Source organism: Mustela erminea, chromosome 10 (assembly GCF_009829155.1).
Source record: "Mustela erminea isolate mMusErm1 chromosome 10, mMusErm1.Pri, whole genome shotgun sequence".
NCBI classification, from domain to species: Eukaryota; Metazoa; Chordata; class Mammalia; order Carnivora; family Mustelidae; genus Mustela; species Mustela erminea.
The window spans coordinates 31,157,116-31,171,527 of NC_045623.1; the positions used below are offsets into that span (position 1 = coordinate 31,157,116).

The following is a 14,412-nucleotide window of genomic DNA, read 5'->3' on the forward strand; positions in this document are numbered from 1 at the left end:
CTGGGGAGCATGGACATTTTTAGAACCTTTCTTTTCAGTATTTTTAACTTATAAAAACCCAGAGTTTTCCTTGTTTGGAATGACATAAAAGGTTTTGTGTGTGTGTGTGTGTGTGTGTAATGTTTCTTTCAATATCATAGCCGCCTTTTGATGTTTGTGAAAGTTAACACTAGGATAGTTTACATTTGGTACATTTAGACATTTTTTTCTTTTTTTTTTTTCCATTTTATTTTATTTTATTTCTTTTCAGTGTTTCAAAATTCATTGTTTATGCACCACACCCAGTGCTCCAGGCAATACGTGCCCTCCTTAATACCCACCACCAGGCTCACCCATCTCCCCCTCCGATTTCCCCCAACTCACTTCTCTCCATCTCCCAGTGTCCTCTGTGTTATTCCTTATGCTCCACAAGTAAGTGAAACCATGTGATAATTGACTCTCTCTGCTTGACTTATTTCACTCAGCATAATCTTTTCCAGTCCTGTCCATGTTGATAAAAAAGTTGGTATTCATCTTTTCTGATGGAGGCGTAATATTCCATTGTATATATGGACCATATCTTCTTTATCCATTCTTTTCTTTTCTTTTCTTTTTTTAAAAATTTATTTGACAGAGAGAGAGATCACAAGTAGGCAGAGAGGCAGGCAGAGAGAGAGGGGAAAGAAGGCTCCCTGCCGAACACAGGGCCCGATGCAGGGCTTGATCCCAGGACCCTGAGATCATGACCTGAGTTGAAGGCAGAAGCTTAACCCACTGAGACACCCAGGCGCCCCTTCTGTATCCATTCTTCTTAATGGCTTCCCAATAGCCCTCCAGCTAGTAGTGAGATACCCTTTTAATAAAGGTAGAGGATCTGTTTATCTGCATGTGTTGTGGTATACAGTAAATATTTACCCTGTTAAATAGTTTCTTCATATTTCTGTTTATTATAGCTAGCACTATTTTCAAAAGTACTATCACTATAAATAGAATGTATTTAAAGAAAAGGGTAAGAGTTATATCTGGGGAAATTTATCCATAATTTTTACTCTAGTTTTCTCAGCTAGATTAGTCCTAAATATGCAGTAGAAGTTAGCTAGCTACAATGTTGTCAATACAGCAATAAAGGAAAAAATGTTTTAAAGATTATTTTAGAGTAACTGGTAATTGAAAAACTTGAATAAAAAGACAAACACACATCTCAGCTTTTTCTTTAGCATGATGAATGATAAAATGATTATATTTGAGTTTGTGCAAGTCATAACCTTTTCAATTTGTTTTGTTTTCTGATGTTCAAGTCCACTGAATATGTTAACTAAAATATTTGTGGGTAAAAGTAAAAATATGATATTTTTTCCCTACCTCTCAAAATTAAGAATCTGTGTAGGGAATAGCAGTAAATTAAATGGGTCCATGTGCTTTATATGTTTACAGAATATGTTGAGTATGAAAAAGATAAGCAATGGAAGTAGCCTTTAATTTTTATGTGTTGCCTCTTTATACCTGTTTTTAAAACTTAGTGTAAAATTATTAAAATAAGATCAAAGGTGTTCAGATTTCTTTTGAAATAAAAAGTTATCGCAATGAGATCAAACAATATAGAAAAGAAAAATCATCACCATTCTTTAGAGTGGAATTGGTAGAGAAAGTTTGTTTCATTATTTGTAGATTTGCCATTTCTCATGATTTTTCTCTAATATACTACTAATCATTTACTCTAGTCATAAAGAACTGTTTTTAACTGTTATTTTTCCAGGCAGATATTAATTTTTTCTAATTAGTAGTAGTTGGTGCCCTAAGGACTAATTGAATATAAAATAAGAACGTAATACAATTTTGATTCTTTCCATTTTTGGTTTCATTTTATAATGTAACTGTAATGCAAAATTTCTCACTCGTACCACTACTGACATTTGGGTTAGATAACTCCTTGTTGTGGGAGGCTCTCCTGTGCATTGTCAGATATTAACATCATCTCTGGCTTCTACCCACCAAGATAACGTGGCACTCCCCTGTCATGAAACAGTGTCACCAGACATCATTGCCAGGTGTCTCCCAAGGGCCAAAAGTAATTCCAGTTGGGAGTCACTGCCATAGTATATTTACTAAAATTCTTATCAGTTTTTCAGGAGTAAAATTTGAAATAAAGCAATGTACCATTAGTAGCTGGGCACAAAATCAGAACAGAAAAGCGGCTAGGCAGTATTTTGGATAGTTCAGCATAAATAAAAAGATCAGAAGCAGTAAGTTCATTTCTTAATCTAAGACTGGGTTGTCTAGGTAATTGGTACAGAACAGACCACTGGAAACATTTTAGTGATTACCACACAGGGAAATAAAATTAGTTAATAGCCAGAGATGTCATTTGTGGCTGTTTTTCTTCAATCATTATTCTAAAATGTGAAGCAGCAGGATCTGCAGATATTAGAGGACACATGAAGGTCCTTGTAACGATTTTGTGTTACCCCCAAATCGCAGTGATTTTCCATGGAGTGCTGGAATAAAAATACCTTACTCCTTTTGTCATTATGACTACAACAGGTGATGCCCAGTGCCCTGCTGGTAACACTATTAATCTAACTTCCCTTCCAAAATTTTTGGCATTCGGTATCATGACAAGCACTCAGCAGGCAAGCCAGTTCACAGGATGTTTTTCAGTTTAAACATATGCCAGAGAAAATTTTAAAATGTAGCTATTTGAGAGAGAGAGAGAAGCAAAATGATTTCAAATTTTATTAAATTGAATATGCAGGAGAGAGAAATATACAAAAGCCTTAGCTGCCTACATGTGTTAAGCTTCATATGCATTTGAAAGCATTTTACGGTAGCTTTACTAAACATGTATACAAAAACCTGAAGGAAAATTATTGATAGAGGGCAGTTAATATCACGAGACTCCTTGAGGTAGTGTCGAGAAGAAGGTAACCTGGATGCTGGGCAAAACCCTACTCACTAGGTCTGTGTTGTTTTCCTGTTCTCTGTCACATATACCTGCTGTAGAGCAGGGCAGCAAGAGGAAAAAGGAAATAGTATGTCTTCCCTGATTCTTTTTAAAATGAATTGAGCTAATCTTGTTTTAAAGCCCTGCCTCAAGGGGCACCTGGGTGGCTCAGTCAGTTAAGCCTCCGACTCTTGGTTTCAGCTCAGGTCACTATGGAGATCAAGCCTCACATCCATCCCCACATCCCGCTCCTGGCTCAGCATGGAGTCTGCTTGGGATTCTTTCCCTTTTCCTCTCCCTCCCCCTCAGCTCCTCAGCCCCATGCATGGTCTCAAGTTCTTTCTCTCTCTCTCTCTCAAATAAATAAATAAATGAAATCTTAAAAACAAAAACAAAACCCTGCTTCAAAAAAATTCCTATGTTTATGTTAGATTGTAACCTAAGTAAAAGTAAAATCATGCTATGCTGTGGTCCTTCAGGTGACCCTCTGAACTATTGGACCATTGTACGGTAGATATATAATTTGTTCTTGCCACTGGAGATTTTTTTGTTTTGTTTTATTTTAGAGAGAGACAGCTCAAGCGTGAGCATTGGTGGGGGTGGGGGATTGGTGGGAGGGGCAGAGGAAGAGGGAGAGAAAGAAACTTAAGCAGGCTCCATGCCGAGTGCAGAGCCCCACACAGTTTGATCTCAAGACCCTGAGTGGAAATCAAGAATTGGTCGCTTGGGGCTCCTGGGTGGCTCAGTGGGTTAAGCCACTGCCTTCGGCTCGGGTCATGATCTCAGGGTCCTGGGATCGAGTCCCGCATCGGGCTCTCTGCTCAGCAGGGATCCTGCTTCCCTCTCTCTCTCTGCCTGCCTCTCCATCTACTTGTGATTTCCCTCTGTCAAATAAATACATAAAATCTTAAAAAAAAAAAAAAAAAAGAATTGGTCGCTTAACTGACTGAACCACCCAAGCGCCCCAGTAACCGGAGATGGTGGTAAAATGCCTAGCAAAAGGCAATAACAATGATAGAGCAACCAATAAATAGCGGCTGAATGAATGTATGGGAAGGAGGTGTCTTGGTGTCAAAGTATGCCTTATTGTATAATATAAAAAATTTTACATCAGTAGAGAAAAACATACACAAAAGAAGGCATGCCCCCATCACCCATCTTGAAAATTGTCAACTCATGGCCAATCTTGCTTCAAACATACCCCACCTATTTTTCCTTTCTCTGTTGTTTTGAAGCAAATTACAAATATATCACTTTATTTATAAATATTTCAATGTCTGTCTCTAAAATATCAGGGCTCTTTTCTTTAAATACATTATCATGCCTAAAAAATTGAAACAATTTCTTAGTGACATCAGGTGTCCTGTCTTCAAATTTTCAGTTGTCTCATAAATATCTCTTTTTTTAAGTTTTTCATTGGAATCAGGACTCAAAAAAGATCCACAGATTGTGATTATTTTATATATTTATTAAATATTTTTTCATTTTCAGCTTTCTCCATCTTCTCCTTCATTTCTCCCATATCATTTCTGTTGTTGGAAAACTGGGTTGTTTGTTTCGCAATGTTTTCCATAGCCTGGAGTTTGCTGATTTTATCCCAGTAGTGTCACTTACTGAGGTATCACTTGTATTTCCCCATCTTCTGTATTTCCTGTAAACTGGTAGTTGGAGCTGAAGACTTAATCAGATTCAGATTCAGTTTTCTTTTTGCAAGTCCAAGAAGAAGGTGGTGGCCAAATCGCAGTGACAGCATCCTTGGCTTTTTTGTTCAGTGCCATGCAAACGGATTCAGCTAACATTTGTTGGGTCTTTTCCGTGTGCCTCACAATGTGCTTATGTTCTATAGGCTTTCTGTCATCTAATCATATTTAAGCTTCATAATACTGGTACATATCAATTTTTGTCTGATGACTAGACCCCGTTAGTAGGGTCAAGTGATCTTAAATGTCTGTCAAACAAACCCTTCAGTATGCACCCCATTGTCACTTATGTGATTTAATTCAGAATTCTGTACGAATTTTCTTTTACTGGATTTGTCTAGAGCTATACAAAAAGAGCTTGCATTAAAGGGATTTTTTTATATTTTAATACTAAAGCTCGAAGACCTGTCACTTCACTGTGAATTCGTTGTACTCAAGCTTTTTGGTACTGGAATTCACCATCTGTTAATCTCACAAAGACAGATATCTAAATCGCAAAGGGGGCCAACAGAATTCAGTATTTTCCTTTGCACTCATTGTCTTCTGCAGGTGCACTTAGGTCCCTTTCATCTCTCTCTGCTTTCTTTGCATGCTCGCAGGGCTCACAGTATCCTACTGTTACCCAGTGTGAGAAACTGGCTCGTGATTTTAAAAGCAAAAGTAGCTTTTCATTGTTTGTTTACATATCTATAATTTATTCTGTTCACTTAATCTCCATAGCCTCCAAATTTACCATTTATAAAACCAGACCCTTGGAGATCCAGACTCAAAAAATAAATGTCCAATTATCTTGACCAACTGACACTTTCGAAGATTAAACTGTTTGATATGTTGTTGATGGGCGGAGAAAAGACAGTAAGTAACCGGCCCAAGTTGTAATTAGATAGCAGAGAACTGGGAGCACAACAATGCAAAGAGGATCCCATTGTGTAGCTTTCCAAGCTGACATGCAAAGAGAAGGTTATTCTTTATATATCCTATCCCTTCTTTTCCAGTCATTTTTCCTTTAATAGCTGTAACAACATTCCCCTCAAGCTTCCAGAGTACCTATTAGGTGAAGCATTGGGTTGAATGGAAGGAACAGAAAGCCTTGGTGCATAGACCGAGAAATAGGAATGAGCAGTTGGCTTCCCTATGAGACATTAAACAAATAGCCAAATTCTCCGTTCTTATTTCTTTAAAACAAAATTATTTTTATGCTGATTATCCATGAAGAACTTGAAGATTCTTACTGGAGATCGTCTCCTGTAAGCTCGTAGTATGTAGGAATCGTGTCTCTCTTTACCTGCTCTCACAAAGTGCCCGGGGTAGCATGGTACACGTGCTCGTGCTTCCTAAGTAGCTTTCGATGCTGGTGGTATTTGAAAGGTTATACATTTTAAAGAGTATTCTGTTCCCTTTTTCCTTGGCAGGACCAAGGAGCTTCTTTTCTGAAACCAGTGCTGTTTGGACTCTGTGAAAGTACACTTTGTTCTAGGAGAATTGGTGTGTGAAAGCCTAGAATATATATTGAGTTCTTGCAAGAAGGGGAGGGGGGGAATCATGTTCTAGGACAGTGAATGCTGACTTGGTGCTGAATGAATGATTGTTATTTGCTCTTTTGCTCACAGGCTCGCTTTTCATATGTGCGGATGAAATATCTTTTCTTTTCCTGGTTGGCGGTTTTTGTTGGAAGCTGGATTATATATGTGCAGTACTCTACCTATACAGAACTATGCAGAGGGAAGGACTGTAAGAAAATAATAGTAAGTATTCTTGATTTCCTAGTATGTAGAAAAACTATATTAATAATATCTTATATTTACATCTTATATACTTAGTAATAATTGTTTTCAAAAAGTAAAAGTTAATTCGACCTTAGAGTTGTATTGAACTTTGTAGCTTTTTGATGTGGCCAAGTTAGTAGGAGTGTTCCACATCTTGAAAAACCTACATTTCGGAAATCTACATATATAATACTAGATTTGTGTGAGAGCATCCTCACTACAGACAGGGATTTTTTAAAAAATACATATAATAATTTAGTTTACTCATATCAGATGAGTTTTTAAATGTTTCGAGTATGAAACTATTATTTACAGGCAATCTTACTGGAACACATCTTCTGAATAAGGAGTCATTCTCAAATATCAAAAAAGGACCTGAAAAACATAGTATTATATTTAGTATTTATTTTCTGTCCTAATGATTGGACACATCTCAGGAAAATTGCTCTATCAGTCTAAGACCTCTATCAGTCTAAGATTTCTAAGTGATTATTGGTTATACATTTGAGGATCTGTAAATTTAGCTCCTTATTTTCTTCTAATATCTTCTGATATAGATAATATTAAACCATTGCATCTAAGAAATGTATTTTTGATAATGATAATTGTTGGGGTCCCAATTATTATAGTTTATTAAAGATTCTATAGTTATTAAGTAGTTACTCTTCACCTAGGCCATTGGTGCTAGGTATGTGCATATAACTGGGAACAGGCTGTCAGGACCATAGGAACTTAGAGCCCAGGAGGGAAGAAAATGAATACAGTAAGGTAGGATAATGATTATAATAGCAAGTGTTATAGGAACATAAGACAGGGAGACCTGAAGCTTTCCAAAGTTCTAAGGAAATGAATATCAGCTTAACTCTAGGCATTCTCAATTAAGATAAAAAATTATTCCCCAGGAGCATTACAGCCTCATAAGTAGGCAAGGGAGGAATTACTGGTCTAATAAGCAGGGAAATGAATTAGTAAAGATGAGTCCCAAATCAAGTTCAGAGGCGTCAGTCTTATATGTCCATTTCAATTGGCCGTCCCAGATCATTCAGGAATTTTTTTTTTTAAAGATTTATTTATTTTAGAGAGAGAGAGCAAGGATGGGGAGAAGCAGCAGGCAGAGGGAGAAGCCGACTCCCTGCTGAGCAGGGAGGCTGATGCAGTACTGGATCTCAGGACTGCAAGATTTTGACCTGAGCTGAAGGTGGACACTTAACTGACTGAGCCACCCGGGCACCCCCAGATCCTGGAAGGATTTTAAGATAGAAACCTCTGGGCCAGAGACAGTGTACTGCATACTGGTCAGAAACACTTGAAATAATACTATGAAAGTCCCCCAAGCCCATTTTACAAATAAAGAAATATGTACACCTGAAATTAATGTAACATTGTATGTCAACTATGCTTTAATTAAATATATATAATATGTATATATGACTAAGACAGAGAATTTGCTTGTTGATAATGGAGCCAGAATTTGGTCCTAATTCTGCTTCTATATAAAGCTCAGACTCTTTCTGCTAAACTATGTCAGAAAAGACTAACAAGGGGCGCCTGGGTGGCTCAGTGGGTTAAAGCCTCTGCCTTTGGCTCAGGTCATGATCCCAGGGTCCTGGGATCGAGCCCTGCATCGGGCTCTTTGCTCAGCAGGGAGCCTGCTTCCTCCTCTCTTTCTCTGCCTGCCTCTCTGCCTACTTGTAATCTCTTTCAAATAAAATAAATAAAATCTTAAAAAAAAAAAAGAAAAGACTAACAAAATTATAGTTTAATAAACTAGGAAAAAAACCCCACAAAACTCACCTGCTTACCTTCAATTAAGAAGAAAGAAGCAGGAGTTATATAATCAATTATAATAACATAAAATAGGGGTGTTTTGGGTTGCTCAGTGGGTCAAAGCCTCTGCCTTCAGCTCAGGTCATGATCCCAGGGTCCTGGGATCGAGCCCCACATCAGGCTCTCTGCTCAGCGGGGAGCCTGCTTCCCCCTCTCACTCTGTCTGCCTCTCTACCTACTTGTGATCTCTGTCAAATAAATAAATAACATCTTTAAAAAAATAATAATAATAATAACCTAAAATAACCAAAACTATTTGAAATGTCTATTTTCTCTTTTTCGAGGGCATTTTTCTCAAACTAGGTTTCTTGGGACACATTAAAAAGTATCCCATGGATAAAAGCTTTCTGCCATCAGATATATTTGAAAACAGCAGGTTAAACAAAGATAAATAGGTGACTTTACTGAGGACTTCCCAAGATACTTAATATATATTAATATGTACTGTGCATCTCCAGAAAAAGCAAATATATTTGATTAGGAAAAAACTTCATCCCACCACAACTCTCAGGAAGACCTATTAGCATCATCTGGTGATGTTATAAATACTGTAAATAGAGATTAAAATAAAATGAAATAGGTATGCTTTTATTGTGTAGTACTACAATAATATTCAAATTATAAGGCATATGATGGTGAATATTCTGTTACAAATGAGTTATACTTGTGAAGTTATTTTTTATTTTATTATTTTTAATATTTTATTATTGAAATATTTTTCATGATTTTTCCAATAATTTCACTTTATAAGAAATAGAAGCAGAATTCTAGCATAATTTAATAATTCTAACATAATAATAATTCTAACATAATTTAATGGTTATCTTACTAAAATTTGAAAATAATGAAAACATTTTCTGAGCCTAAAACATATCTTTCCCCTGAGGCTGGCTTTAAAAAAATTTTAGTTTCTCTGTATTTGGGATTTATGTTCTTAAAACTTAACTAAAACTGGTAATATTAAGATCAGTAGTACCAAGATAGTACTAATATTTAATAGGAATTTTGTGTTTAGAACTAGAAAGCAAGCAGAAAAAATATTTCTAAAGTATACATTAAAGCTTCAAAGAGCTGACAAGATACCTTGTGAGGAATTACTTGGTCAAGATCTGGGAGAGGATATGGTTTGAGAAAGGTGAGCCTAGATTTGGTGACTTCGTTTGTCTGGGGTATATGATCTAACATAGAGTTTTATGGGGCTAAGAAGATCAAAATCTAGTTCAGGTCCTACCAAGAGTAGGACCTTGGTACACCATGCTGTCAGTTGACACCCTAAAGAGCAGAACCCCAACAGTAAAGGTGAACTAAAGGGACCTCAAAGATGTGAGCTGACTTTTGGAGCCTCTTTTTCCCTCAGGGTTGTTGCTGATACTGGGCATTGAGCAGAGGTCTGAGAAACAGGACTGTATACTGGGAGAGAGCTGCTGTTGGGGACAAGAAATTAGCAAGCTTTTGTAGAAAAGTAAAGGAGCCTAAAGCATACAGCCAGTTACCCTGTTGGGATATTTGCCAAATCCTAGGGTTTTGCAGAATGGGAGGCTAAACATCTCATCAGAAAGCCTTTGAAAAGCAGAGCAGACATTTTGGCAGTCACACAAGATACAGCCTAGAGTTATGAACCTGCCAATGGGGGGACACCCCAGTGAATTCCCAGGCTCTCTATTAAAAACCCTAGAGGGCTATGCTCTTGGAATGGAGATCAGCCAAAAATAGCTTAAGCTTTACCAGAGCTGCAGCCCAGCCTCCATGCAGCACAGTCCCTGGTTGGTGATCAGCTACCATTCTATCTGTCTACTCAAGGGAAGGGAAACACTCTCTGGAGGCACTGTGTGAAAAGCCAGAGGACATGGCAAAAGACAAGGTGACATGATCAAAAACCAAGAGATAAACATGGACGGTAGAATCAGATCCACAGATGATCCAGATATTGGAGTCATCCAAAAAGGATTTAAAAATAACTGTGTTTAAAAAATAAAATAAAATAAAATAAAATAAAATAAAATAAAATAAAATAAAATAAAATAAAATAAAATAAAATGTGTTAGGGTTCAAGTAAATAGGAACAAAGGTAAAGAAATTAAATAAAACAATGGATTTTATTTAATTGAAATTATTGAAAATTAAATTGAAACGTATTAAGAAGAATCAGGAATTTACAATATGGTAGTTCCTTAAAAAGTTAAATAGGGAATTACCATATGATCCAGCAATTGTGCTTCTAAGTATATACCCAGAAGACTTGAAAGCAGGGACTCAAAAGCAAATACTTGCATACCAGTGTTCATAGTAGCATTATTCACAACAGCCAAATGATGGAAACAACTCTAACATCCATTAACAGATGAATGCATTAACAAAATATATGTAATATTACTCAGCCTTTAAAAAGAATGAAATTCTGATGCATTCTACAATATGAATGAACCTCCAAAACACAGTGCTAAATGATATAAGCTGGACGATAAATGACAAATATTGTATAGTTCCATTTATATGAGGTACACATAATAACAATTACATAGAAATTGGGAGAATGGTAAAAGGTGTTAAAATGTTTAAGATTCTTGGGGCACCTGGGTGGCTCAGTGGGTTAAAGCCTCTGCCTTCAGCTCAGGTCATGATCCCGGGGTCCTGGGATCTAGCCCCGCATCGGGCTCTCTGCTCACCGGGGAGCCTGCTTCCCTCTCTCTCTCTGACTGCCTCTCTGCCTACTTGTGATCTCTGTCTGTCAAATAAATAAATAAAATATTTTAAAAAGAGAGAAAAGAAAAAATAAATTAAATGTTTAAGATTTTTTTTTTTTAGATTTCATTTATTTGACAGGGAGATCACCAGTAGGCAGAGAAGCAGGGAGAGAGAGAGAGAGAGAGAGAGAGAGAAGCAGGCTCCCTGCTGAGCAGAGAGCTTGATACGGGACTCGATCCCAGGACCCTGAGATCATGACCTGAGCCGAAGGCAGAGGCTTAACTCACTGAGCCACCCAGGTACCCCCCAGAATGTTTAAGATTCTTATCATATAGCTGAGTAAGGTAAAAGTATCAACCAGTTAATATCAACTAGTCTATTCATATCAAGTAATTAATAAAATGTTCCTCAATTGACTTTAGACTTTGTTGACTGAAATATGCCTATTGTTATTTCTAGGATGTCTTCTGGAATAGATAAAGAATATATCATCTCCAAACTAATAAGGAAAAATGGAATAATAAAAGAATACTCAGTCCTAAAGAAGGCAAGAAAGTAAAGATAAAGGAACATATAAGCAGTAGAAATAAAAATACATAACAAGACAATATGTGTCTCAAATTGAATTCCCTGGGAAACATACTCAGAGACTGAGATTTGCCTGCAGGATATTTATTGGGATGGGCTTTAATATTAATTACTAATTAATATTAATATCTGTGGGGAAGTGAGGAAACAGGATAAACCAGAGAAGTTAAACTGCAGTACAGTGGTAACAAAGACCTCAGTTGATTCTACTGGGACTTTGGAACTGGAGGTAGCCTTGGAAATGTCCAGGCATTTATACCCTATCACTGGCCAGTCATTGGATACAGTTTTCTATCCTCTTCCACCCTCTCTTAAGGAGACATGACTTTAGGTAAAGCTGTATTCTAGGACTGAGGACAAGTCCCAAAGAAAAATTCAGCTGTCAGCTCTTGACTACTTTCATGCCCAACAGCTGAGGAAAAAGAGCCCCAGTTCTAGACAAGATATGGCTGACTTACCTTGGCATTGGCTGTAGTATATTTCTACCCAAATCTGTTGGTAATTACATTAAATGTAAATGGACCAAATGGTTCAGTTAAAAGGCAAAGATTGTCAGATTGTACTAAAATTATTTTATTTTATTTTATTTATTTATTTGACAGAGATCACAAGTAGGCAGAGAGGCAGGCAGAGAGAGAGAGGAGGAAGCAGGCTCCCCACAGGGCAGAGAGCCTGATGTGGGACTCGATGCCAGGACCCTGGGATCACGACCTGAGCCAAAGGCAGAGGCCTTAACCCATTGAGCCACCCAGGCGCCCCTGTACTAAAATTTTTTTAAAAACTGTATTATAGTTACAAGAGACACATTTAAAATATAAAGATGCAAATGGATTGAAAGTAAAAGAATAGGAAAAAATTCATGCAAATTATAAAAAAAGGGGGATGTTTAAAGGAAAAACCAAAGCTATATATATTCATGTAAGGTTTATATTACACAAACTATACCTCCTTTTAAAGTCTAAATCAGCGGTACCTGGGTGATTCAGTAGGTTAAGCCTCTGCCTTTGGCTCAGGTCATGATCTTGGGGTCCTGGGATCAAGCCCCACATCAAATTCCCTGTTCAGAGTCTGCTTTCCCCTCTCTTTCTCTTCCTGCCTCTCTGCCTACTTGTGATTTCTGTTTCTCTCTCAAATAAATAAATAAAATCTGAAAAAAAAAATAAAGTGCAAATTAGCTCTTACTGGTGTGAAATGTAATACTTTTTAAATTTGGTTCTCCTATGTTTTAGTTTTACAGTGTCTGTCTAAGTAATTGTCTGGCCTGAATGTTGGCAATATCCACACATACTTTTTTTGGTTCTGGTAATTCTTGTTATGAAATGTAGATTCTAAACTGATTTTCTTTCTCCGTCTGTATTACTGCATAGACTATTCTCCTATTTAAGTGGACTGAACTGAACCAGAGCATATAATAAGATGGCTGATTTTCAGTTTGGATATAAAAATATAAAACTGCATTATCTCAAAACCACATTTAGCAAAAACGTGCTTGCCAAAGGATTTTTAGTATCCTGTGTATAAACTGAACAGATTTACATCAGAATCCTCAATTTCATCTTTATGAACTAAGGAAGATTGTAAAGAAATACAGAAGATCCCAAAGAGGCCCTACAAATATTTCTTGCTTAAGTTTAACAATGTGGGTTCTTTCCTTTCCTTTGTAAGTTGGCAGTTTGACTTTTAACTTTTTTCTAATTCTTTTTTTTCCTATCTTTAATCATTTAATACTTATTTTTTTTAAAGATTTTATTTATTTATTTGACAGACAGAGATCACAAGTAGGCAGAGAGGCAGGCAGAGAGAGAGAGGAAGGGAAACAGGCTCCCTGCCGAGCAGAGAGCCTGATGTGGGGCTCGATCCCTGAGATCATGACCTGAGCTGAAGGCAGAGGCTTAACCCTCTGAGCCACCCAGGCGCCCCTAATACTTATTTTTAAGATAACTACTATCACATAGCAATGATGTAAGAAATATTTTAGAAGAATTTTAGAAGAAGTATCAGTCAACAAGTATTTTTTGAACACCTACTACACTTCAACATGTCAGTCATTATTCTAGATGCTGGTGATATAATGGTAGGCAAAATATGCAGAGTCCATGTCTTAAGGAGCTTACATTATTTTTTTATTTTTTTAAGATTTTATTTATTTATTTGACAGACAGAGATCACAGGTAGGCAGAGAGACAGACAGAGAGAGAGGGGGAAGCAGGCTTCCTGCTGAGCAGAGAGCCCAGTGCGGGGCTCAATCCCAGGACCCCGGGACCGTGACCTGAGCCAAAGGCAGAGGCTTTAACCCATTGAGGCACCCAGGCACCCCAGGAGCTTAAATTCTTGTAGTGGAATATGTATAATAAAAACAAAAACAAATAAACAAATGACTTCAGGGACTAAGAAGCATAATAACAAAGGATGTAATAATAGCAATATTTTGTAGAAAATGGCTAGGGCATGCTACCTTAACCACAGTGGCTGGGAACGCCTTCCCTGAGAAGATGGCATTTTGAATTTGAACCTGATGGGAAGGAAGCAATTGTATGAATATCTGGAAAAAAGCCTTTAAGGAGAAAGAATAGTGAGTAAATGCCCAAAGAGGGGAGTTAGAGAGGGGAGGTTAGAAAATATGGTTGGTTTCATGAATTTTATAAAAATCTGTTTCATTACTTTAGTCATATCATGTATATTTTAAGATCTTGGATATTGAAGGTACAATTCATCAAGTAAGGAGAACTTCTTGATAATAAGCAGCTCAACCATATTATGTTAGTCTATTGGAAAAATTACTAGGCTGGACTCAAAGCACAAGACTTAACCCTTTCTTGTGATGTACTTCTTGAGTTTGAGTAAGTGACTTCATTTCATTGACTTCTGTTAAGTCCACTGTACATGTAGGGAAACTATCCCTGCTTGCCCCACCTACATCATGGAT

The 14,412-nt window shown here is 37.1% G+C and overlaps 1 protein-coding gene across 1 annotated transcript in view; it reads left to right on the forward strand.

Annotated features, from left to right (window-relative positions):
- DIPK1A (divergent protein kinase domain 1A) overlaps positions 1–14,412 on the forward strand; it is a 124,940-nt gene that overhangs the window by 84,647 nt on the left and 25,881 nt on the right. Inside the window, exon 2 of the mRNA XM_032360688.1 lies at positions 6,231–6,365. Within this exon, the coding sequence (XP_032216579.1) occupies positions 6,231–6,365 (135 nt within the window). The remainder of the gene's footprint in view (positions 1–6,230; positions 6,366–14,412) is intronic.